A 26,949-nucleotide genomic window follows, 5' to 3' on the forward strand; every position below is an offset into this window, starting at 1 on the left:
GTTTATATTCTGAGATGTGCTACCAATACTTGATGGATGAGTATCTAATCCCCATATTCCTTCCCCTAAGTCGACCTTCATTCTTATATATGATTAAAAAAAAACATGGGTGAATAACCGTTAACTTTCTATAGACTAATAAGCTATTTATTATACGAAAACAGAACTCCACACTGTTCAACTGTGTAGGTATTTGCTATTCAAAGCCGTGAAATATGTATATCCATAATCTAGATACAAGAGCTACTACTAGTTCGATGCTCGAAATCATAGTATGTGTCTAAACAAGATGTTGAGGTGTAGTCTCATAGTTTCTGAGAGAAAGCTTCTTGGTTCTCAGCTGGAGAATCTGAACCAGACTCTTGTCTTTTAAACACTAGCTTCTGCTGAGGAAGTTGTCCATTCGAAAATGCGCTGACCTCCGTGTCTACTAAAATAGTATCCTCATCCTTGAATTCTCCTCTTAATATTCCTTTGGCCAATTCGTTCTCAACATTCTGCTGGATCACCCGCTTCACTGGCCGTGCTCCATAGTTGGGGTCATAACCAAGACTTCCAAGCAATTGAATAGCAGCTTCACTCACTTGAATCTTCATTTTACGATCAGCTAATCTCTGCTGCACTCTTTCAAGCTGCAACAACAAAAAATAGCTCAAACTCAGAGACATACATTTATATCCAGACACAGCATCAACTTCCAGCATTGACATTACCAAGAAGTATATGCAAACGCAAACAAACATGTGTATTTGAGATTGGAAAAGGTATGTTACCTGTAATCGCACAATGCTACTGATCTGGTCACGATCAAGAGGCTGGAATACTATATATTCATCAACCCGGTTCATGAACTCAGGGCGGAAAACTGCACGTGCAGCATCCATCACCCTTTGCTTTATTGTTTGATAAGTCGCTTCCTTCGATGAATCATCATCATTATCATCTGTATTTAGGATATATTGTGAACCAACATTTGATGTCATGATGATGACAGTATTGGTGAAACTCACTGTGCGTCCTTGCGAGTCGGTCACCCTACCATCATCTAAGATTTGCAGGAACACATTAAATACATCCGAATGGGCCTTCTCAATTTCATCAAACAATATAACTGCATAAGGTCTTCGGCGAACAATCTCTGTCAACTGCCCCCCTTCTTCATACCCGACATAACCAGGGGGAGCTCCTATCAATCTTGAAACTGCATGCTTCTCCATGTATTCACTCATATCGATGCGCACAAGTGCCTCTTCAGTATTGAACAAATAGTTAGCAAGGGCCTTAGCTAACTCCGTCTTTCCAACTCCAGTGGGACCCATGAACATAAAGCTTGCAATAGGACGATGAGGATCTGAAAGTCCAGCACGCGAGCGCTGGATTGCCTCTGCTACTGCTCTTACTGCTGGATCTTGACCAACAACACGTTTGTGCAACTCTTCCTCTAAATGCAACAGCTTTTCCCTCTCCGACTGTTGTAGCTTAGAAACAGGAATCCCAGTCCACTTACTAACAATCTCTGCAACATCATTCCCAGTTACTTCTTCTCTGAGCATCGATTTTCCAGACTTCATATAATCACTCAGTTCTTTTTCTGAAGCTTCAAGTTGACGCTGCAAGGTGTTTAGACTCCCATACTTAAGTTCAGCAGCACGATTAAGATCATATTCCCGCTCTGCTTGCTGGATCTCAAGATTTACCCGGTCGATCTGTATTTAGGAAGAAAGTTAATCAAGCTCCACTGCAATCTAATTCATTTACATACGAATTTCTCCTTAGCTAATTCAATTAACAGCTCAGAATATAAATGCACTTCCACTCAAGAGTAGTTATTAACAAAAGAAACAACAGTTATGAACAAACTTCAGCTGCGTACCTCTTCCTTAATGGACTGCAAGCGAGTCATCACACTCTTTTCATGCTCCCACTGCTCAGTCAGCTCAGCTTGCCTCTCCTTCAGAAGAGACAATTCAGTCTCAAGACGGTTTAACCGGTCTTTCGATGCTTTATCTGTATCATTAGTTAGAGATAGCCTCTCCATCTCCAACTTCAAAACTGCACGATTGATCTCGTCAAGGGCTGTAGGTTTTGAGGTGATCTCCATTTTCAGTTTTGCAGCAGCTTCATCAACTAGGTCAATAGCTGCAATTTGAAAACCAGCACTTTTAGCATAGACTATAAGTTCAATAAGAACTCGTCTATTATACTCCACATATTGTGCAGGTCAAGTGCATGAGCACTTGGTGTATGCTTACTGGACCAAGGGAAACAACAATGTGGTGATGAAAGACTGAACGGTATGCTTTGATATGATCCAGAAAATGTGGCTACATCACCGCTCAAGTTGTTCCTTTCTATAGTATTTTGAGAAGGTCACGCTCAAATGTCGAAGTGATGATTAGTAGTTTGATAGGATTAAAAATCCACCAGCAGGACTAAGGTTAGGCCAAACAAATGCAAAATTGTTTCCTAAATTTTAAATCAAAATTACACAAGCAGGACCACTATAGTCGCCCAATTGAGTACTAGAACTTTCACCTTGTTGATAAGAGTTCGGTTCCCTTCTGGTAATCCCTCCCCCGCCAGCTCTATTTGTAATAAATTAAAATAAAAACTAGACAATAAAGTTATATCACCATGAACTATACAGTTGCTCTACAGTGAACAGCTTTTCAGTTTCTCACCTTTGTCAGGTAGAAAACGTCCACTAATATAACGGTCCGAAAGAATAGCTGCGTCGACAAGCGCAGTGTCTGAAATGCGAACCCCGTGATGCAGCTCATATCTTTCACGTAATCCGCGAAGTATGGAGACAGTGTCTTCAACTGTAGGCTGGTCAACATAAACTTGCTGGAAACGACGCTCCAGGGCAGGATCTTTCTCAATATATTTACGGTATTCATCCAAGGTGGTCGCACCAATACATCGTAGTTCTCCTCGACCAAGCATCGGCTTCAATAGATTCCCAGCATCCATTGCACCATTAGTAGCACCTGATGAAAACAAATGATTTTGTTTTTTCACAAACCAAACCAGAAAAAAATATATCCAAACTTGGATGAACCCAAATAATGGTACGGAATACAACTTCTGGTGTAGGATGAAATCATAATGATCCCAGTATGTAGCAGACGTATAGGCCAATAACATGGTTAATTATAGGTCCATGCTCAAGTGAAAGGGCAACAAGTATTAATTTTTAATCACCGGCATTCCAACGTATAAAACAGCATTTTAACATCTGGTGATGTTCCCTAAGAACATACCTGCACCAACAACAGTATGTATCTCATCAATAAAAAGGATGATCTGTCCTTCAGATTCTGTCACTTCCTTAAGCACTGCCTTCAATCTGTCTTCAAATTCACCACGATATTTTGCACCAGCTATGAGCGCACCCATATCAAGAGATATCAACTGCACAGAGGACGCAAACATGTTAATTGATAAAATACTTTCTTTCATAAGTCAGGTGAATGCAACAGAAATTCCCTTCATCACTAACCCTTCGATTCATCAAAGCCTGAGGTACATCTCCTTGCACAATTCTCTGAGCAAGCCTATCAAACAGGAAGAGAAGAATATAAGTTATACGCAATGGATAAGTATTTTTTGAAAAAATATAACAAATTGAGACCAATGGAACATGTTCCAAATGAAACATACAAATAAAAATTTAAAATCACATGCTCCAACTCCCGCTCTACTGCTCAATAAGAAGAATTTACTTACCCTTCAGAGATTGCAGTTTTCCCAACTCCAGGCTCACCAATTAACACTGGGTTATTCTTTGTTCTCCTTGAGAGGATTTGTATGCATCTACGTATCTCATCATCTCTTCCTATAACTGGGTCAAGCTTCCCCGCTCTAGCCATAGCAGTCAGGTCTTTTCCATATTTTTCTAGTGATTCATACTTCCCTTCAGGATCTGCAAGAATGATAAACAAGATATTTGAGAAATGGAAAAGGCTAACAGGATATATTGCAGACGAGCATGTGTTGGGAAAGTAAGGTTGTTGTTAACAAATAATCTAATGGTGTATACCAGTCAAACTACGTATAAAACATTAAGGACTACACTAGGAAGAAGCTCCCTGTATCACATGAAAGGGAGGAGATCCAAGTGTAATGAACATAATATAGTCCATAAAGGGGCAACTACGTCTTAATTCTTGCACTTATTGACAAGACCCACATATGCAAGTAGTCCACCAATTATAGAAAGAACTAATTACCTTGATCAATAACATTTTGGCGTCCCCTTATGGATTCAATGGCAGTTTTCAGTGTCTTCAGGGAAATCTGGAAATCATTAAACAGTTGCTTCCCAAATCGTTTATCTTGAATGAAGCCAAGCACCAAATGCTCAACTGACACAAAGGAATCACCATACTCTTTCTTGTACTCCCTGGCTCTCTGCATCAGACCTTCCAACTCTCGGCCTAACATAGAACCTGCTGTCTCACCAATAACCTGGAAAGATGTGTAACCAAGAAGATGATTCAGCAATCTATAGTACATGAGAGGACAATGTATTTAGCAGCTTGTTGTTTGATTGTTATTAGAAGTGATCTAAAGAGAGAGGAAGTAATATCATAAAAGAACTAATTTGAGTGACTCAGCATCACTGGTGGTTGGAAGCTTCCTATAATATGTGTGCTCTCTTAAAGAACAATGTACAAGAATCAGTTGACGAAACTACCATGGAATCGAAACGTAAGTGCATAGCACTGACTAAGTTTCCATACGTTCTGCATACATCAACTATACGAGCTGAGTCAAGCTCCGCTATAGACGAGAAAGAGCCAAATTCTAGCTTGCTTGGAGATATGGTGTTCAGATATAGTTGATATCAAGCTGGATTATAAGCTCATCTATAGCCAGGGGCAAGCTCCTTTTGTTGAATTATTTAGCTGAATCACATCCTAAATAGAAATAATTATTTTTCCATCCAATCAATTATGTTGGTTATATAGAACCCTGAAAGTGGAGTGTAAATACCCTTTTATAGTTCTGGAGAAAAACACATATGATGTTTTGTTAACACTAAATGAGCCAGGATAAGCTCCCTGAGCTCATGTCTTTTCAAAGTTGAGCTACAAAGTGTGCTCGACACAGCTAGGATGTGAACTTCCTATGCAAAAACATGATTGTTTTTAGCTCTAAAAGTGGATATGTACGTTAACCTATTGACTTCTTGAATTTTTAACTACCAACTATTTTCTTGTTGGTTAAACTCCAGTGGAATATGATACACAATACAAAACAACACAAGAGACCTCTTGGTAAATCATGCAGAAGAAATAGTCCATAAACTTAAGTTATATGCAGAACATACAACTCATCATCATAATAATTAAGTAACACTGACAACTCTTTACAACAATAAAGTGCCCTGTACCTGAGAACAAATTGAAGTGCATGCACATATTCAGATAAATTCTTGAGAAATGAACATTTTACAAGAAAAACCTAGCATGCTTGAAAATGGTCATGTGTGGACTAAATGGTTCATTAGATCCTTTTAAGATAAAATGACTGTCACTAACATGAAAACAGCAGAGCTGATCAAAGCAGAATGTTGTGCTAAACTCCAATGGATTGCAAATGAAGAAGAAGCAAAAATAAAATATTGGCCATAATTCGATTTTGATCCTGAAAACACCGATTTGATAATTGAACATCAAATCATATCTAAGCAGGAGTAAGAAAAGAACCAATGATGCACAAATGAACATGGCATATAATTAGCAGAAGACTTTATGTTGATCTGAAGCATACCTTTGGTTGTTGTCTAATAAACTTATCAGTAGCCTCTAAAAGGCGGGTATTATCTACACCCGTCTTGGAGAATATGCGACGAGCCAGCCCATTCTTTTGCTCCAACAGTGCCTTCATCAAGTGCTCAGTCTCTACTATTTGATGCTTGTTCTCTTTAGCTATTTCTGGCGATGCAACAATTGCTTGCCATGCCATTTCTGTAAAATCTTGCTGAGTGATCTGCCATTACAAAACCAATTAATTGGATCGAGTGAAATATATCAGTCAAAACGGTTATATAAATCATCCATAACCACCTCACTCTACTTGGACTGAAATATATCAGTCAGAACGATTATATAAATCATCCATATCCATTCCACTCTACTTAGATATATTTCATTCCAAGTTGTATAATTTTCCCCTTAAGGTAATTAAGGGTTCTCCCTCCATGGGTAAATAGTTGAGTCTCAACTAACTGGTATTGCTATCTCAACACTTTGCTTACAGATCATTGATTCCAAGAGATATTAGGGAACGACTCTATATGCCTAACCATTCGATCACATTTGCCAAACAAGTATCTCACTCTGCAAGCAAATAGACATGCCATAACACCCAAACGGAAAAATGTGCAAGCACAAAGAATTCAATGCATTTTGATTGATTCATTCAATGAGAGTGTGACTTATCAACTGCTTGAGTACCACTTCAAATCTTCCTATTATGGATATCAATCAAGTGACTAATTGGCACCACTTCCCTCAATAAATTGATTAGATAAAGTGGCACTCAATTCAGAACCAATAAATTGATCTGATAAAGCGGTGAGCATCTAAATACCATTTTGCACACTTCCACTATAGAAAGCAATTGCATTTACAATAAAGTAAAATCCATAAGTAAATGAATAAGTAGTATTACCCTTCCATTTGAAGCATCACAACGTACGGTAAGCCTTGAGCCCTGAGAAAGTTTCTCAGTTTTCCTACTGAAGAACACATCCTTCCTCTTCAGTTTCAACGAACTACACTTGCCAAGAACTCGCGATTTGCCTGAGAAGTTCAGGTACGGCGCTGAATGGGATGAAAATAAAGCAACTCTGTTTGAAGAATTGGAAGAAGAAGAAGGAACGCAAAACTGTACGCCGGAAAATGACGTCACGGTAGACATACCGGTGAACCAAATGTACTATTCTGTTATCTCAACGTTATTGAAGAAGGAAGAAAAACGACAAAGTTTCAGCGGATAGGAGAGAGTGTTTTGCCGGAAAAGTTTGGGGTTTGCGTGAGAATATAAGGAACCGGTGGACTCTTCTCGTAACTTCCCGAACGTGAGAGCGCGTGTGAAAATTTTTACTATGATATCTTTCATTTTTTAACGTGTATTTTATATATTTTTTTTATGCAAATTAATATATATTTTTCATCAGAGTCGCCCAAACTTTTGCTTCTATATTTCTTATATATATATATATAAAAAAAATTATATTCACCTAACAAAGCTTACAGATCCCAACACAGTGTTCGTAATTCAAAAAATTATAATCATCATAATAAAAGGAGTAATGAATTTCTTTTCTGATGGCAAAGATATTTAAAAGAGACAAGTGTCATTACTGAAAATTTAAAAATCAAATTGGTTAAATATGTACTATATTTATTCTTGAATTGGTTCAAATAATTAAAAATTAAGTAAATTGAATACAGAAAAAATGAATTGCACAATCAAAATATAGTGCACAAAGAAAAGAATCTACAGCTAATTGGATGGCAGATGAAAAAATGACTCTCGCATCACAAAAATATACCGCGCGTGAGAGTCAGGATCATACACGTGGCACATTTGAATGGGTTACTATGGACCCCACAACTGACATGTAGACTGTTCTAGTCTAGTCTAGTCTAGTCTATCATTTTATTTTAAATTTTATTAATTATGAAAGAAACGTGTGACAATTTTTTGTATCTATATATTATACATTGATCACCATAAGAAGATATTCAAGATTAAATTATGAATTCAGCCAACGAGTTCATTCGTATTTTGTACAGACAACAGAGTCCTACAGAAAAGAAATGGTATACTTGACAGCAACACAAATTTTCAATCAATGCAGAATGGACTTTGAATCCATCAAGCACTAAAAAAGAAAGCAGCAAATACAAAAGAAAATGACGAGACCAGACCATACACGATCTTGAGAATACAAGGAAGGAATGCCAACAACTCATGTTTGTTTGTTACTACTTCATCAACTTCAGTATTGTTAACAACCACCACCAGTCTTTATCTGAAAGTAGAGGGTCCAAAACATCAGTTTACAGACCTTGATATCTGTCGATGACGAAAAGCAACTACCTACCTTGCATATAGCCATCCCCCTGTTGGAACTGAATATCATAGTATAACGCAGAGGCACTTATTCTGCTTCATGTCATCTGACGCTTTTTTCTCTGTTTCACCAGTAGCAAAATTCAAACAACAAACATTTTGTTCAGAGACAGCGACACAACTAAAAAGAACGTAAAACACAGAATGGAAATCAAACATCCTAAAGGCAGTAAATACTGTTTTATATGGCGTTGATATGTTTAGTAAATCTAAGCTGACCTTTCTCCTGAGCTGGTGGTTGAACAACCACATGCATGGTCGTGACTCCTCCGGGAATATCACATAGCGGGCTTCTGCATTCAGCCACTGTTCTGTTGTTTTCCAATATTCTTCCAGCGCTGATTAACTTAACATCTTTTACTGTCCGCGGACCATTATCCTTCTCTATTACATAAGATATATGTCTCAGAAAACATGACTTGAAAACTTGTAACAAGATTGAACCCAATACTTAACAAAAGACTATAGAAAGAAAATTAATAGCAGAAAATATTTGATAACAGAGAGAAAGTGCACAACATTCAGGTAAATTATCTGAAAATATGAAAAAAGAATTTCAAGAAAAGAGCTCATGTTTCTAATTGACATAATACATATATTGGACCCTAAACTTGGCTTTAAATTTTAATTTTGACTTCCAACTTTCATAATGCACAAACAAGCACTTTAACTATTCAACTTTTAAATAAATAAACACATGAGTCGTACATAACACAATACACGTAAGACACCACGTAGGACAAAAAATGACATGTAAGATGACATGTAGGACATATGTGTCTATTTATTCAACTTTATACAAGTTTAAGTGTCTATTTGTGCACATCCAAAGTTGAAGGGCGTAAATGATATTTGAAGCCAAGTTAAAGAGCAGATTTATGTATAATGCCTTTCTAATTCAATATATTTTTGTTTGCATCGCAGCTAATTCTTTCAGAGTCATCTCGAATGCTGAGAAAACATGATTTACTCGATACCTGCTCCGGTGAACTGTGCAAACCTTAAAGTTCAGTCAAGGAATTTGACATACTTAGCAACACGTGAATGAAATAGGACATTCTGAAAGACATGCACGAACTTACTGCCATTGAACTAGGTGCATTGAAAATATCGGTTTTTATTACAGGGACCTAATCAAACGACTTTTCATTAGATGTTGGTTTTATTATATGGACTAACACATCATTCTTTTAGGCTTCTCAATTTTCCTTTCTAAAATACATGCTTAAAATTAGAAGTCCTATCAGAAAAAAGTGAATATCCAATATTTGCATAACAAACAATGCATCAGCACATCTAAAAGTTGAAAGGTTTGATTAGCCAGAGCTTCATGTCATCTAAACACTATCAGAGTCTACTTTGTCGACTTTCTTAACCAATATCCCTTTAGAGGAAGACGCCTAAAACAATCTCAAGCGAAAGTCCACCACTATTTGATTGAAGCAGCAAAGCGCCTCAACTATCTGAATAACAATGTGCCAATTTTTTTTATCATTCAGAATCCCTACAAATTGTATACATATTACTTTTCGGTAGAGAACTTAAGTGAAGGAACTATCCACAGAGCTATATTATCTAACAAAAGTAACAACTACAGATCATAGACTATGATAAGCTCCAAAATATTAGAGCCTTAACAACCATGATTACGGTTCTTAAAGCAATCAAGCCACCAACAGAAATCTAGGGTAATTGAAAATCTCACACACAATTTATCAGCTATTCAAGAACTAAACTAACCTCTGGGCCACTGAGCAAGGATGTTCTCCTTTAAGGTTGCTACGCTTGTAGCCGCAGAAAAACTCTTGGGCCCAATATCTGTTCCATCAATCAATCTAAACTTAATCTCCAGTTGATCTTGAGCTGCAGACATCCTTGTTCTAACTTACAAAACAAACCCAACACAAGGATCTTTTACTAGGATCTTCCTGTAACCTGTTCAGCCTTAATTAACACAATCACTGAAGCTCCCAAGACCAAAGAATTTAGTCTTTGGTTCTTGACACTTTATGGATCTCATCAAATTCCCAAATCCCAGCCTTAAATCTTCATAAAAAACAAAATATGAATTCATAATATTAACACCGACAAAATATACATAAACCCACACAAAATCAGGTAAATAATTACACTTTCTTGAATTAGATTAGATTATCAAGAAAAGATAGTCAAACTACAATTTAAACAACCCAAAAGAAAGAAATTCAAGAATCTTGAGTTAAAATTAACCAAGAAATCACAAATTTTAACAACCCAAAGTCAAGAAAACATTAAAATAAGTACTCAAACTGCAGACAAGAATCATCAAGTTACAATTCTACAAAAGAATGGATCTTTAAAACAAAACAAAAAAATTATCATCAAATGCTTACTGTTAAGAGAAACTGATCTGGAAACTGTCCACTGTTTACCGAACAAAGTAATTACATATGATATTCCTCAAGACAGATAGAGCTACAAAACTAGTATAGGGAAGAAGAAAAGGAAAGGGTAGGTAATACGTGTAATGCATTAACAATAAAATAATATTAATAATTTTTATATTAAAAGAAGAAGAAAAAAAGAAGATGAAGAAAAATCAAATTCGGCAATTTTCGGAGTTTTCAAAGTCTTGTTTTGCTCTCTCTACGTCTTCGCTTTGGTCAATAAAGTTAACTCTCTTCGGCTTCTCCTCCTCACTATATGGAATTATCGATTTTTTTTCTCCTCTCCTCACTTTTTTTTTTTATAAATTTGGATTATTTGCGATAATTTAAAATTTGAACATATATATATATATATAGTATTTACGTAAAAAAAAATTATGTTTTAAGGGCAAATAAAGTATTTGAGAAAAAAGTTATCTACACAGGATAACTAAACACATGACATGTATATGCTGACTTGATATAAACACTCGATGCGAATAAATTTTTTTCTAAAGATTTGAATAAGCCTTCGCCAATATTATTGTTCTATTTTAAGTACTTTATGCATTTTAAAGGAAAGTTATTATGTGTACTTAATTATATATGAAAGGATATGGTCTTAAATAAATTAGTAATAAGAAGTTTGGATGTTACAATTCAAAATCAACTATTCAAAATTTATAAAAGTTCAAATACTACTTGATAGATTAGTCAGGTATGTCAATGTCAATAAAAATACATGTCATAATTACTGAAGATTTTAGGCAATATTAATTTTGGTTATTTGGTTAGAAAGTAACTTATTTTAAAATTATTTATTTTAGAATAAATTACTTCGGTATGTGTATAAGATAAGATAACTTTAATTATCACTAAAAAAAATAATGAGAGAAAATAAATTAAAAATGATCTAATATGTCCAATCATTTACAAGATAAAATTATCTTATATTTTATTTTAAAATTATTATATCTTATATCTCACGCGAAACAATTTTTTTTTTTTCTGTCGCCCTTCTTTCCCTCCTAAATTATTTAAAATATATAAAAAGATTTGTATGATTTGAGCTGGAGACTCATTCTTTTTTAAGACCTTTTTTCTTCTTCTTTTTTGACATAGGAATATTTATTTGTTGCTACTTTTTGTCCCTTTGAGTGCATTTAAAGGGATTCGTTAGTTTTTTTTAATATTGAAAGTTACGAAACAGGCTGGTATGATACACTTGTTTACTCAGCAAGATTTTGTTTTAACAATTTGTACTTTGACTTCACAGTTGTACTTATAAAATAGAAATTTGAATAAAATGACTTGAGAAAGATCAAACATCAAGACAACAAAAATCACGTTAATAAAAAGCAAAAACTGGAGAAATTTTTGGTAAAAATGAATCTGCACATATCATTGAATCATACAAAACAAGTAGCAAATGTAATAATCTACGGGTTTATCCAACTATGTGATGCAAGTTTCATAGCCTACAACAGTCTAATATGATTGAATGAAGTAATGACAACAAAATTAACAAGGAAAAATGATCTCTGCAGCTAACAGGGCGCAGCGCCTAGCTTTTCTTCTCGCAAATTCACCAATTTGTATGACTGATGATGGCAATGATGAGCATTTCCTGGGATGCACTATCATTGCCTCTTAAGCTATAGTATAATAGAGAGTATAAGAGGCCAAAAATATTGTCCTTTGTCCAATCAATAGAATTATGTGACCAACTTCTATTTTACATATTGAAAGAATGAATCTTATGCCCATGCTTCTCTTTTAAAGTATCAAATGTGGAAACCTGAACATATCCGGGCAATTGTCAGAATCTCCTTCTCATCAATGGGAGTTGTTGAACTTCCCTAGAACCAATAAAAAGTTTGCAAAGCCTGTGGGCTTCCAAAATTCTCCTGTGTTTTTTCCTTGATGGAAAATCTGTAGACTACTCCAGTATGTGGCAATTACTGATAAAATCATTGGAGCTGTTAACGAACTTGGTCCAAAAAGGACGGAGATGCTCAAACCCTATCTCGAGCCAAGGTTTGGACTGCCCATTGTAATGAATCACGGCAGCCTTCTTCACATTGTCGATATTGGTCTTACTCTGATATCCCAAGCCAAGCATGTGCCACGAGGCGTCAATGGGGTGAACATGACCCTTGAATGCAATCAAAGCAGGAGGTAATGTCCCAAGCTTCCACATTGTCAAGTTCGACTTCAGATTCTACAATGATAAGCGAGTTTAAAAATGTCAAAGTCAGAATCTAAAAATGCTAAATTTGTCACACAATCCTCCTAGACTAACATGTCAAAAAAAAAAGAAAGCTAAAAATGAATAATAAGGTGGACGGACAGCTAAGAGACAAACACAAACAGGAATGACAGAAAAATCACAACACTGGCAAGATCCAAAATGCAAACACACAGCTGCTAGAATTTAGATAAACCAACTGTTTCCCCAAATAATCACAAAGCATAAGATTGAGTACCTCTTTAAGCCATGCATGATAGGTATTTGTAATATTCGTTTTCCTCCATGCCCGTAAATCGAAGATATTCATCCCATAAGCCCATGCACAGTTTTCCGGATTCAAATTCTTTGCTATTAGTGGATGAGAAAAGTTGAAGTAATTTCTGAATCGCTTAGACATCACCCACTCATCTTCACCTTTACAAGTCTCAACTGCTCCATTGACCTTACCACTAAGGTCGATGTCCCACAATGGAGATAAATCTCTCTGAATTACAATATCATCGTCTAAGAAAACCACTTTGTCAAGGTTTGGGAAGAGCTGCAAATAAAGACAACACAGAAATCTCAGTTTGCTATTTGAAATGTGCATATCTACGTAAATGCACGACCAGAGAGTGAATCACATACAAGTATCAACAACAACAATAACATACCCAGTGTAATCCCACAAGTAGGCTCCAGGATTACATACAAGTATCGAAGAGGGAAATATTACAAAGTGAAATCTATACTAAAACCTAAATCCTAGCAAGTAGAAGAAAGGAAAAGCAAAAATTATTGCTGCGTTGAACTCATCGAAAAGAAAGGAGCGCCTGGAGATGCAAATTTGGAGCTAAATTATCAGAACAAGAAGAAAAGCATAAACCAAAGTCTGATTATAACTGTACTTCACCCTCCATAAAGTTCTTTAAAATATCCGTGGTGTCCGGGCCAACTTGCACGCAACTCGACTATGGGATACCTACTTCATTCTCCATACAGTAATTTGAGAACTAAATTTTTGGATCTGGGGTACCAAGGTCTCATTATACTGTTTCAATGTGGGAAAGATGATATTGAAACTTTGACTAGCCGCTGTGGTGCAAGACAGTATATAGAAGAGTCTGTTATTCCATCTTACGGACATGCATGCATAGTGTTAATGATCTCTGGAGAACAAAAATCTTACAGTTTAGCAAAATGAAGAAATAATGTCTGCATAAACATTACTCCTCCTATAGGGTCTGCTTATGTGTCTTCAGAACACTTTCAACAAGGAGTCGCAAATGTTGGATAAGATTGGCTAAACTTCGTCGCATGAAAGTTTTGATTAACTTAGCTTAGGTTCAGATAAATAATGCAAATAATGTTCATGAACCAGGATGTATGCATCTGAATCTATCCAAAACTCCTCACTCGCATGCTTAAACCTACCGTTGACTCTATTTTATATATTGGAAACTTTTTCTCGCAGAGTATTATTTCAATGTCCAGCTGTCTGTAAAGGAGGACGGGAAATCCAAAAGTCATGGGAATTCAACCCTCCAAAATTTTGCTTCAAAGAAACAGAAGACGGTTTACAAGATACGAGCACGTGGTACCTCTGGCAAATATATGCGAAGATGATTCAGCAAAGAGATATACTTTGGACTTCTAGCCTGCAACTTTGATGCAAAAGATCGCGGAGTTGTATCACTGAGATTGGCACCTGTAACATGATTTCCATGGTAGTATTTACGAATAACATTATGGCTCTCGACTGCTTCAAGCACGGGAACATTTTCTCTAGTCAACCAGTCAAACTGATGAACACCTTTAACCTCCACAAGAGCTGGAGTGACAGGATTCAGAGCAAACCATGAGTGCATGCCTGCATACGTTTTCTTGTCGGTGATGACATGGAAAACAATCTTTTCAGGCTTCAGAGTTGACTGCACAGCAGAATTGACCACAACTGAGGCAGCCAGGATGTTGTCAGTGGCCACTACAAAGTGTTGCAATGAATTGTCAGATAGCAGAGGGAGTAGCTCTGGTGAAGGCAACTGTCTGCGTGCATGAGCATTTGTGGAGTACTCATCAGTCAACCGCAGCGAAAGACAATGAATGCCTTTGGGAATTGCACTTGCAGCAAAGTGTTTATTTGTCAGCTCTGCAAACTTTGATTCCCTAATCTCTCTTTCAGATTTCTCCATCTGCAAAATAGCAAATTCAACATGAAGTTCAGCTGAGGACAATATCTTTCTGTGTCTGTGTGCAAATAAAACCAATGTGGGGGTCAGTAAGTAACTCAAAAACCCTGGGCAAATGGTAGAAAGTCCAAGGGAAAGGCAAGAACAAATAAGGCTAATAGACATGCAATAATAAAAAGGCTAGAAAAGAATGACATGCACATACCATTCCCTTTAAAACCAAAGCAAATTCTTTTGCACTGTACTTGTTGTTTTTCATTTCAGCAACAAGTTGACTAAAGGACTCTGGGAGCTTCAGGCCATCAGGCACTTCTTCAGTGTTCACTTGATTGAGGATCTTAACAAAATCCTTGACCAGCTTCTGCCAAAACAGCAATAGACAAACAACGGCATAGACTTGGGTTAGAAAAGGAATTCCATGTAAAAGTTTACACAAGATTGGAGAGAAATGACAATAAGAGAATGTAGAATGAAGCTTACTTACCCCTGTATCATCAGTTCGTCCTAAAAGTGATGGTCCTAATCGTCTACCTAAACAATCTGAAACCGAGGAGAAGAAAATGAAATTAAAGTTAAGCAAAAAAAAAAAGGATAATAATGATGAAAGGTATCCCTCATATCCAACAACATTCTAAAGTAAAATGGGTGACAAAAGGTAATGCCAACTAGAAGCATCACAACCAGGACCAACACCACCGGACCAAACAAGCTTCTTGGCATATTGATACTTCAAAAGAATTTCCATCCATAAAGCAAAAAAGGGTCCCACCAAGGAAGCTTCCTTTTCATCCCACGGAATTTTAAAAAAAAGCATTTGAAGGCATCCAAAAACAACTAAGAGATGTGATCGGTGCACGTGATTCCCAAAGAACTAAAGATAGCTTAATGCAACACCCATAAGAAATGAACAACATCAACTGGACTCAAGTATGTCAATTGGGAGTTTGTTGCATACTTAAGATAAGTGGTAGAGTAAGCAGCAAACATGAGAAGCAGTTACTAAATACCATTCATGCACATCTCCAGAAACAACACTATGCAACCCCCCACCTCCACAAAAGCAATGCACTCAGACATCTATATTTTGAATTTAATCACATTTGATTCCTAAAGTGGAAGACAAACGCATTAACAATTTCTTAATTTGAATGGTGGAGCAGCATAGAGTAAAAAAATTTTAAAAAGTAAAGTATACCCAAAAAAAACAAATCATAAACCATTTACCACTCTATTGCTTGTTTCCTTTTTTGTGTTTGTCATCAAATTCAAATCCTTGGGACAAGTTATTGAAAGACAAATAAGTTTAAGCCTTAACTTTCCCGTAATTCCACACAATCCTAAGATACAAAAACGCCTCCAATGGCATTTCTAGCTACAGTGGAAAACAATAATTTCCAATTCAACTCAAACAACATTTTAGAAATTCTGAAAACAAACTAGCAACATTGCCACATCAAATATGCATAGATTCACATCAGGATCTAGGAAGATTAATCAAATGAAAAATCCGATAGAAGAAAACTTACCAATGGAAGAGCACTTGTTGACACCTTCAAGGGTAACAACAGCAGTGAGAATGAATACAAAGGGCAAAAAGAAAGCTAGAATAAGTATGGTATGAAAAACATTTCGGTAGGAAAAGTGGCGAGCTGCGACTTTGATCTTCATCAAATCACCATATCCTCCATTGCTACTGCTCGATATCGTTACACTTCTCATACTAGGTGAGAAGTGCAGCTGCATCTTCCTCCACCGAATCCCAATCCCAATTCCAATCCACCACAACTCTATATGACAACACACCGCCGACTACGACGCCACAATGTCCTGCTGGATTAATATTATTACTATTCTCTTCAGAAATTTTTGAACAATCCAAATATATTCTACTTCTCACCATCAGATCCAACAACAATACAATCAAATGATACAGAAACTGGTCCCTTCCGAGACCAATGCATTTGTATATCAAATCAAAATCCCCCAAACCCCAAAACAAACAATAATATAAACAACATCCACAAACACAATGAAGATTTTCGAAAATCAAATTTGAATCCAACAGAAATATATTCAGAGGATTTGCTATTTTCTTCCTAAGATCGGAAGATTGAATGTAGAGAGAGAAAAAAAAGCTTTCACTAGTACGTGTTTTTTTTTTTTTTTTGGTTTTTGTTTTTTTCTACTTTGAAATTTGATTATTGGTATAATTAATATTACTCCAAATTTTCAGCTAAAATTAATGACTCGAATTAATATTGGTAATTGCGTGTATATTTTGAGTCAAAACCGTGTGGGCATTAGAGAATATGTTGAGCTGTCTTAATAGAATAGAAGCTAAATTTATATACTTGTACTAACATTAAGGGATTATAATTACTTGTCTCTTTTTGGTATAAATATGAAAGTATTTTTATGTTGATGATTAAAAAAAAAAAAAAGAGTACTTGAGTATAATAAATATTAATAGATAATTATTTATTTATTTGAAAAAAAAAATTCCACCTGGTGTTATCCAATGCTGGTGCATTTCAATTAAATTCGTATGTAAATTGTTTTGATTTTGTTAAATCACGTATTGATGGGTGGTCTGGTATTATCCAATGCTGGTGCATTTCAATTAAATTCGTATGTAAATTGTTTTGATTTTGTTAAATCACATATTGATGGGTGGTCTGGTATTATCCAATGCTGGTGCATTTCAAGTAAATTCGTATGTAAGTTATTTTGATTTTGTTAAATCACATGATACTTAATTAAATTCATATTTTATTTTTAGGAATAACATTTTTTGTTATTTTTATTTGTCTAATATTATTTTTTTTATTTGTCTCATTTTATTAGTTATTTTTGACAAATAAAGAAAAATAAATTATTTTACCTATTATATTCTTAATTTATTTAAAGAGTTAATGTATTTTTTTAAAAAAAAGAGAACATCTTTAATGATAATATTGATTTCGTGATTCTATCAATTAATATGGATAACATGATAAATTCACTATGTTAATTATCCCCTCGTTAATACTCTCTCCATCCGGAGTTTTTTGTCGTGTTGCGCTTTTTAAAAGTCAATTTAACTATTTTCAAAGTTAAATTAGATCAAATTAATTTAATATTTTAAAGAAAAAATTAGATATTCTAGAATTATTTGAAAATTGCTATAAATTACAATTTTTGCATATCAATATGATGAAAAAATATGTCTTAAAATGTTAGTCAAAATTTTTATAGTTTGACTCTAAAAATAGAAATCATGATAAACAATACCGTACGAAGGGACTATGAGAAAAGGCTCATAAATATCTTTATTCCACCATTTGGTTTAATTTTAACCTGTTTTTTTGGCTCGAGAATATCCTTAATTTATTGAAAATGAATCAAAAATACTCTCTTACACCTTTTGATCTAAATATACTCTCAATCTTTATTTTTGGTTCAAAAACACCCCTTCTTCTATATCTTAATTTAAAAATATCATCAATCTAAATTTAATTTAATTGAATTTTTTTACTAATTAATTAATTTTTATATTTATTCTAAAAGACAAATTTTATTTATTCAAAATCAAATTTTTGTTTCTTCTAACATAATGACTACTAGTAATACTTGGGGACATTACCATAATTAGAAGCGAGCATAATAAGATGTAACAAATTATGAGATGCATTATTATTATTGTATTATTTCTAACTTGTTTTTTGCTAAATATAATTAATATGTTTAAGAGTATTTTTAGATCAAAATATGAAATAAAGTTATTTATGAATCTTTTTTCGTAGATGAGAGATATTTAGGAGCCTTTTTTCTTTTATGAATCGATATGTCAAGTCAAAAGTTTACAAATAAATAAGAATAGAGTAAATATTTTCACCTTTATTTATTTGCGAGATAAGTGTTAAAAATACACCTAAAATATACATTTATTTTTAATTTTAAATTATTAAAAGTGTGAGTTTCCTGCATAGATTATCACTTTTTAGTTTGAAAAATACGTTTTTCTTTTCTAAATCACTTTTATCATGGTGTGTGCTATCATTCTCTCTTTATTTAGAAAAATTATCACATCATATAGACAAAACATTCAACCTTGACAAGAATTAAATAAATCATTAATATTTTAGAAAGTAAAAATAAACATATTTCTATTATAAACTAATATAAAATATTTTTCTTACCATAATCCATCACTTCCTATCACCTCCCCCGATCATTTTTTTTAGTTTTTTTTTTATTTTCTTTACCCAACCAAATATTAATTAAGATATTATTTTATTTCTAAAAAATTAATTCTGCCCACCGTACCTAACCTCACATTTTGTACTTTAATCTGGATCCATACTAATTATTCCATCACCATTTACGTTGATAATTGCAAAGATTTACTAAATATTAGTTATTAAAGTCCGTATAAAGTATTATATAGCAAGTAAATTTTGCTTCCTCTTGTTTTGTTTAGACAGTTGTGCTGGGGCCTACTAACTTTTCCATTAGCAGTACTCTTTTTAGTACTTATAAGAGTACTTAGGACTCGTTTTAGTTGATTAATAAAAAGTGAGATATTCAAATAGATTAAAGTGTTATATTTTAATTAATTTAATTTTGAATATTTCATCAAATTTATGTTATCTTAATCCCCTTCTCAAACAAAATAATAAATTACTCCCTCAATTTCAAAAAGAATACTCAATTTTCTTGTTAGTTTGTTTTTGAATTTTTTTCTTTAACATTTTAATTTTAACTTTTAATGTGACATGTTTTAAGTCACAAGATTATACGGATATTTTAATATTTGACATAACTTTAATTTAAAACTATAAAATTAAAATTTTTATTTATTTCTTAAACTCCAGTATAAATTAAATTAATAGTTACAGTTTGATTTATTTGTCTTCCAAGCAAACTATTTGTCAGTCCTTCTCTCCCTCATATTCTAGCCACTCTCCCTCTTTCGCTCGCTTCCTTCGCTCGCCTCTATCCTTTTATACAATAAAATTGTATAAATTATTTTTTTAATTGTATAAAGCGAGAGAAAATTATATATACACATGCAAATACATATATACTTCCCTGCCCAAGTCTCTTTTGTCTTCCTCTCTTTCTCATTTTATTCAAATTCAAATGATATATAATTTATCTCTTTCTCTTTTTATACAATTCGATCAATTGTATATTCCCTGCTCAAGTGTCTTTTGCCTTTCTCCCTTTCTAGTTTCATACAAATTCAAACTGTATATAATTGTCCTATACTCTTATAATTATACAATTCGTTTTATATACTTCGTTTTATACAATTTTCTGACCAAGTCTCTTTCTCTTTCTCGTTTTATACAATTCGCTTCAATTGCATATGTTTTATGAATTATACATTTCTATATAAGCTATTGAGTGCAATTATGTAAACTTTACTATAATATACAAATATAAATTTTTATTTACTATATGTGAAAGTTATTTTTTTTTAATTGAGATAATAATTAATTTTAACGTAATTTAATTTGCAAACTAAACAAATCCTTAAGATATTGCATGATTACTCTGAGATGGCCACATGCATACTTTTTCGCTTTTTTCATGTGGATCTGAAAATATATACCCAGAGAAAATGATTGGACCATATTCTACATCGAGTATGTGCCAATTTTTATTCCTTTTATTTTAAAAAATATTTACTTTCTAATTGACGTAAAAACTAAAAAGAGATTTTTTTCCTAAGTATATTATTACTCCTCTGTCGTTAATTATTATTATTTGTTTATAGTTAGTAATAACTATTTGTCTATTTTACAAATTAAGAAAAAATACCTTTTTTATTTATTATACTTCTAATTTATTATTTTGACAAAGATAGAAATTATTGAAAATTTTAAAACTAAAATTTGCATGCAGAAACATGACGAAAAATAAAAATAAAAATTCATTAGGTAGTATAAGAGCAAGTTTCTTCTAAAATAGTTAAGTAATTAAACAGTAAAAATTCAATCCAAGAGTTTAAAACGCTAAATTTACATCTAACCTCGAAATAATCTTGTTCCATGGTTGATGAGATTAGTCGAAGTTTCAGCTTCCAATACAGAAGAGCATTACGATTTTTTTTTCAATGGGAATAGTCTTTCCGCATAAGTATAAATGCCTTTGTCAACGCAATTCTTCACGCTAAATAACGAAGTTTTCAAATATTTCCAGGTATTTTTTCTAACATCATGACAATAACAGGATCGAGATCTAGCCAAATCGTCTAATCTGATCAAGAAAATTAAAATTTCACCATCACAACAACCGTAGATTTGATAAGTACCAACATTCTTCATGTTTGAAGGAAAGCGAATGATATGTCTCAGCCATTTCCCTTTTTGCGGGTCTCCTAAAACTCGCAAATTCACAAACTCAGACGAACCGCTCCACCATAGCGCTAATTTATCCTCCACTTCTATCATCTCGTAATAATTACAAGTCCAGTATAATGCACCACTCCACAACGGAATAAATTTGAAATTTTCGATTTTAAGATCGAATGCAATTAGGAATTTACTCCCCGGATTCAATATATAGATAACTTCAGAAACACAGAGTTTCTTTGCTCGTGATTTTATAATCCACTCGATTAATCTCTCTCCAAGATTTATCTATTCCTATAGTGAAAACCCAATTTATCGTGCACTCATGTCATCAAAACCTTAATACTTTTTTTCTTCTGATTCATAACCAAGTGTATATGAACAATCACCACGTAAAAGATAAGATTCACCTCTCAAATTGCGAAGATAATGTAATTTCTTCACTCGGGGAAGAACTATCACTTGTCCTGTACCGGGATTGAAAATTCTAACGGATTCGAATTTTTCAACCCAAAAGCAGAATAAGCCATTATGGTACGATAATTTATCGTACGGAAAATCAAAATTACATCTAGATAATTTTCTTCCCTCTATGCTATAAAATCCATCCAATTCTTGTACAAAAAATCTGACTTGAGCAAGGCCAATATCTTTAGAGCGTTGTTCGTGAATATCCATAAAATACGATTCAGATATCAAAGAATTAAAATTTTTCGAAACACACTTAAAACGCATTAAAGACTTAACTGGAAGTCTTGAAAATAGATCAATTGTGATATCATCAGAAAAGATTGTAGGGTTTGATGGACTAGCTTTCATCTTCTTCTTATTCGCCGTCATGCCGGATAAATCTTAATGTTGGTATTTTTTATTTTCGTAAAAAGAACTATTTATATGATAAAAAAAACAGGAAAATTTGATACCAACAAGGAAAAAATAAAGTAGAAACCTACTCGTACTAAAAAACAAAAAGAAAAATTGAGTTATGTTTTAATAAATAATGGGAAAATTTAATTTTATAAATAACAGACATAATAAGGTTTATAACTATTGTTAGTGTGCTCGATAGTTATACTTCTAATTGATATGGAATATTTCGCTGATAAACATACAAATAAAATATATATATATATATATATATATATATATATATATATAAATTTTATATTTATACATCTATAAATTCTTCAAAACTCTTTTGTATATTTCAATTCCTAATATATAAACAAGAAATTTGATGTAAAGGGAAAGTAAAGGAAACTAGAAGAAACCTATTCGTACTAGGGGAAAAAAATCTTGAATTTCTTTTAAAATAAAACATGAATGCACTCGTTATCAAACAAATGACTACTATACAAATTATATTGTCGTATAAGCTTTTATCATTAAAAATAATATATATTTTCAATTAGGTCTAATTTATTAAAATTGTTAAATTATTTGATTTGGCATAAATAGATATTTTTTTTTACTAGGGGAGTCTAAATTAATTTATTTAGGAATTCATAAGTTAATATAAATAAAATAAATAAAAAATTTAATATAAATAAAGAGACTTAAAAAAAAGGTAGTAAAATTGTCTAAACCTGTGATCCACGTAACTCCGCTATTTTTATCCAACTAGCATAGATACATGCGGGACCTGCTAACGATATCTTCAATCCAAACATTAAATTTTACATAAATTTGGTGTTAATATTAAATTTGATGTAATCAACTCCAATCACTGCATCAAATTTTATATCATTTTTTTTATTTCTTCATTATTATTTCTTATTTTATTTATATTTTTTATGTCATAAAAAAATTCTTTCTAAAATAATCATCATATATAACTCATATTATTTTATTTTGTAATCGTTTAATATAAAATTATTTTGTATCGTATATTTTTAAATAATATAAGTTGCTAGAAATTTTATACATTATACATAAGGATGGATGATACAAATAAAAGTGAAATCATTAATGAAATACAATTAAATAAGCATTGCATAAATGAAAAAAGTATTTTAAATTCCATATAAATATTCAACTTTCAAAATCACTACGGTACTTCCCATAAATGTCCTATTGCAGTTTATATAATTTGGAGTAGAATTAAAATAAATTTAATTTTTTAAAAAGTCATATATAAAAAAATTAATTTATAAAAAAAGCTAAATTTTATATCTAAAATTAATATTACAAAAATATTACATAAAAACAATTAAATATACAAGAGATTTAATTAAAACATGCATGTATAAAATATATAATTAAAAATTTATATAATAAAATAATATTATAATATTCAAAAAGGTTATTTGTGTGATGAATAGTATTACGTCAAATTTCACAACACCAAATTTAGAGTGAAAATTGATATGACTTGAACTTAAAATATTAAATTTTATACTGAATATAAAATTTAGTGTTAAATTGGAGATAATAATCTAATAGAAAACAATTGGACCAAACATACCATATTCTATATCGAGTATGTGCCAATATGTGTTCCTTTTATTTTCACAAACTTTACACTCCTATTTACTTTCTAATTAAGCAAAAAATTAAAAAGAGATTTCTACTGCTATTTTTCTTCTTGTTGTATTAGCATGTATACTATTCTTTTTGTTCATTATTATTTGTGATAATTTTTATTTTTAGAGTTAAGTTATAAAAAATTTGACTAATATTGTAAGATATATTTTTCATCATATCAATATGCAAAAGATTGCATTTATAGTACTTTTTATATAGTTTTTAAATATCGAAATTTTTTGTTTAAAATATTAAATTAATATAATCTATTTAACTTTGAAAATTAGTCAAATTGACTTTCAAAAAAATGCAATATGACAAATAAAAGTGGACGGAGGAAATAGTTCTTTTATTTTAATTTGTTAAACATATTTAGACTTGACATATCATTTAAATTTTTTAAAATTTTGTAATTTTAACTTAAAGATATGTTAAATTTATTAAAATAATTTTTTGATATTGTAGTTTTAAATTATAAACATTTTAAAATTTAAAAATCAATAATTATTTTGAAAGAAACTATTTTAAACAAATTAAAATTATAAATAAATCAAATAAATTAAAACAACGGTTTTATCGTTTGGAGGAGAATGAATCGTGCAAGGCACTATCAGCATTGATATATGATGACTTCTTTTTAGTGATTCAATTTTGGTGTCGGTGCGAATGCTCATGTCAATAATGCAATTTAAGCGTCAGGGGTAAATTGGACCTTTTATGTACTATTTCAATCAGAAAAAATTTTGTAGGAAAAATTAGTAGTTTAGTTGGCTGATTGTTTTTTGATGGAAAATATTATTTTTTACATTTTTTTATATGTTATTTCTTTTTATGTATAGTTAAATTACAATATTTTTCATTTTATAAAATTTATGCATAAATTACCATATTTTGCATATTATATCCTTGGTAGAGTAGTTATTTACTTTGAAAATGTATTCATCATTTATTATAAAGTTAACTTAAGAAAACAATAAATAAGGATAACAGACTAAAGCTACATTATTTCTAAATACAAGTGTAAAGTAAAAAAGTGACATATAAAAACGGACGAAGGGAGTAATAGTTCAGTTGGTTGACCAACTTGAACTTCTACTATATGAGTTATTTGGCTAAAAAATCTTAATTATTCAGTTCATTGACTAATCCGACCTTCTTTTTTGTTGATGAGGTTTCATTTTTCATATTGTCATCCTTACTCTCAACTTCTTCACTTTTAAGAAAAAAGAAACTTTTTAGCAATGTATATATAGTTTTATTTTATTTATAGATAAAATTGTTTTTATAATCTACTTTTGTTAATATATTTTTAGTTACTTTATAGTTTTCAATGTTTAGATATATTATTTTAAATTATTTTCTGTTCAGGAAGTTACAATTTCTTATAACGCTATCGTGTTTCAGATTTACTTTGTAAATATTTTATTTTGTATTCGATTTGACTATATCCTTTAATTTTATAAATATAACATAATGAACATTGTTACTTTAGGGGTATTCATGGTTCAATTTGGATCATTATTAGTCAAAATCAAAATCAAACCAACGTAAATCAATTTTTAAATTTCTAATACCAAACCAAATTAGATAAAAAAAATAATCATCGGTTTGATTTAGTTAGAATTTTTTTTTTGTTTTTTTCAATTCAAAAGTAATAAATTTCTTGAGGACATATGCGTCTCAATAGGCAAAAAACACTCCGTATATGAATAATTCACAAATAAGCTATTACACAAGCAAAGTGATTCATTCAATATACCAAGTTTTAGCAACTAAAAAAATTCATACTCAATAACATAAAATTGGTTCAATATTCGTGAGATCTCAACATCTTATCAATAGATTTTTCAATAAAATTACACTTTAAAATATTGAGAAATTACTTTTAAAAAAACAATCAATATTTCATAGTCAAAACTAATCCATTTTCATTTTCTTTAGCTTGAGTTTTAAAATAATCAACATCCTATCAAAGTGTGTTCTTTAAAGTAATGAATATTGAGGGATTTAGATTTAAGGTTTTAATAATTGGGCTAAAGTTTAGTGTTGTTGGGCTTTAGAATATAGTAAAATTAAAAACTTAAATTAATTAAAATCTATCAAAATATTTACATTTATTTATAAATAATTGTAAATTTATATATTTAACTTTTTGGTTCGATTTGATTATTCTTGCGGTTAATTTTTAGTAAAACCAAACCAAATAATATTGTTTTTTAAATATTCAAAACCTAACCCAACTAAATCAAACTAAATATCGGATTTCTTAACGATTTGGTTCGAATTGTGGTTCGATTTAGTTAACCATAACCATGAAAAACCCTAGTTGTTATTTCAATAAAAATATTTTATACTCATGTAAATTTTACGATCTTTTAAAACATTTCTATTCATTTAATACTTTTAAAGTTTAGCTTATCACTTATAAGTGAAAATACATTTAATTTCTTTTTCAATCACTTTTGTAAGAAAACAGAAAAACCAAAAGATTAAAAAAAACAAACCAAAAAACAGTCTAAAGCCGATATAAAAAAACTCTACTTCATGTGATTTAAGTTGATTTTTAGATTCAATAAATTGACATAATTGATTTAAATTTTTTTAATGAAAAACCAAATCAAACAGAGCTATATATTTGTTGGTTAAGCTTGTTAAATTATATATTTTAAAGAACTCGATTTTAATAAAAAGACACATAAAGCACATACAACCGTACAAATCCTAAAATTTGCAAAGAATTTGTGGCAAGAACATACTGAAACATCACAAGAATTAAAATAGATAATCCATTATATGCAGAATAAGACCAAGTAGTAAAGTAAAAATATTACTTCCAACTTTAAATTTGTGAGTTCAAGTCCTGAAAAAAGAGATATAGAAAAATGTAATAAGAAAAATAAAAAAAGAAATTCATAAAGTGAATATAATTTAAACAGTAAAATTTGAATTGATTAATCTAAGTCCAACCTCTTTTCAGGAGAAGTAATGCTTGATCTAATAAGTTAAAGCTTCAATGCAGCTATCAGGTTAGAGTGTACACAGACCTTACTCTTATCGTATCTTATAGATAAATAAATATATAAAAGCTTGGACTTCCTGTTGCTCGCCAACAG

General features: G+C 31.8%; 3 protein-coding genes across 3 annotated transcripts; all 3 read right to left on the minus strand.

Annotated features, from left to right (window-relative positions):
• Positions 1-128: 128 nt before the first annotated feature.
• On the minus strand, positions 129-7,000 carry HSP100/CLPB (heat shock protein). Its single transcript, NM_001247214.2, has 10 exons — positions 6,682-7,000; positions 5,779-5,997; positions 4,233-4,470; positions 3,730-3,925; positions 3,503-3,557; positions 3,264-3,414; positions 2,682-2,990; positions 1,874-2,139; positions 774-1,706; positions 129-632 (listed from the first exon to the last, which is right to left on the minus strand). The coding sequence occupies exons 1-10, from the start codon at positions 6,928-6,930 to the stop codon at positions 306-308; spliced, it is 2,943 nt and encodes a 980-aa protein (NP_001234143.2). The 5' UTR covers positions 6,931-7,000; the 3' UTR covers positions 129-305.
• A 739-nt stretch (positions 7,001-7,739) lies between these two features.
• On the minus strand, positions 7,740-10,986 carry LOC101265189 (membrane-anchored ubiquitin-fold protein 2). The gene is made up of 5 exons (XM_004232130.5): positions 10,524-10,986; positions 9,892-10,197; positions 8,371-8,535; positions 8,123-8,213; positions 7,740-8,050 (listed from the first exon to the last, which is right to left on the minus strand). The coding sequence occupies exons 2-4, from the start codon at positions 10,022-10,024 to the stop codon at positions 8,158-8,160; spliced, it is 354 nt and encodes a 117-aa protein (XP_004232178.1). The 5' UTR covers positions 10,025-10,197; positions 10,524-10,986; the 3' UTR covers positions 7,740-8,050; positions 8,123-8,157.
• Positions 10,987-11,930: 944 nt separating this feature from the next.
• On the minus strand, positions 11,931-17,289 carry LOC101264880 (probable galacturonosyltransferase 14). Its single transcript, XM_004232129.5, has 6 exons — positions 16,502-17,289; positions 15,460-15,515; positions 15,181-15,336; positions 14,388-14,978; positions 13,043-13,345; positions 11,931-12,777 (listed from the first exon to the last, which is right to left on the minus strand). Exons 1-6 carry the CDS (start codon positions 16,716-16,718, stop codon positions 12,496-12,498), a joined length of 1,605 nt encoding a protein of 534 aa, XP_004232177.1. The 5' UTR covers positions 16,719-17,289; the 3' UTR covers positions 11,931-12,495.
• Positions 17,290-26,949: the final 9,660 nt, after the last annotated feature.

Source organism: Solanum lycopersicum, chromosome 2 (assembly GCF_036512215.1).
Source record: "Solanum lycopersicum chromosome 2, SLM_r2.1".
NCBI lineage: Eukaryota > Viridiplantae > Streptophyta > Magnoliopsida > Solanales > Solanaceae > Solanum > Solanum lycopersicum.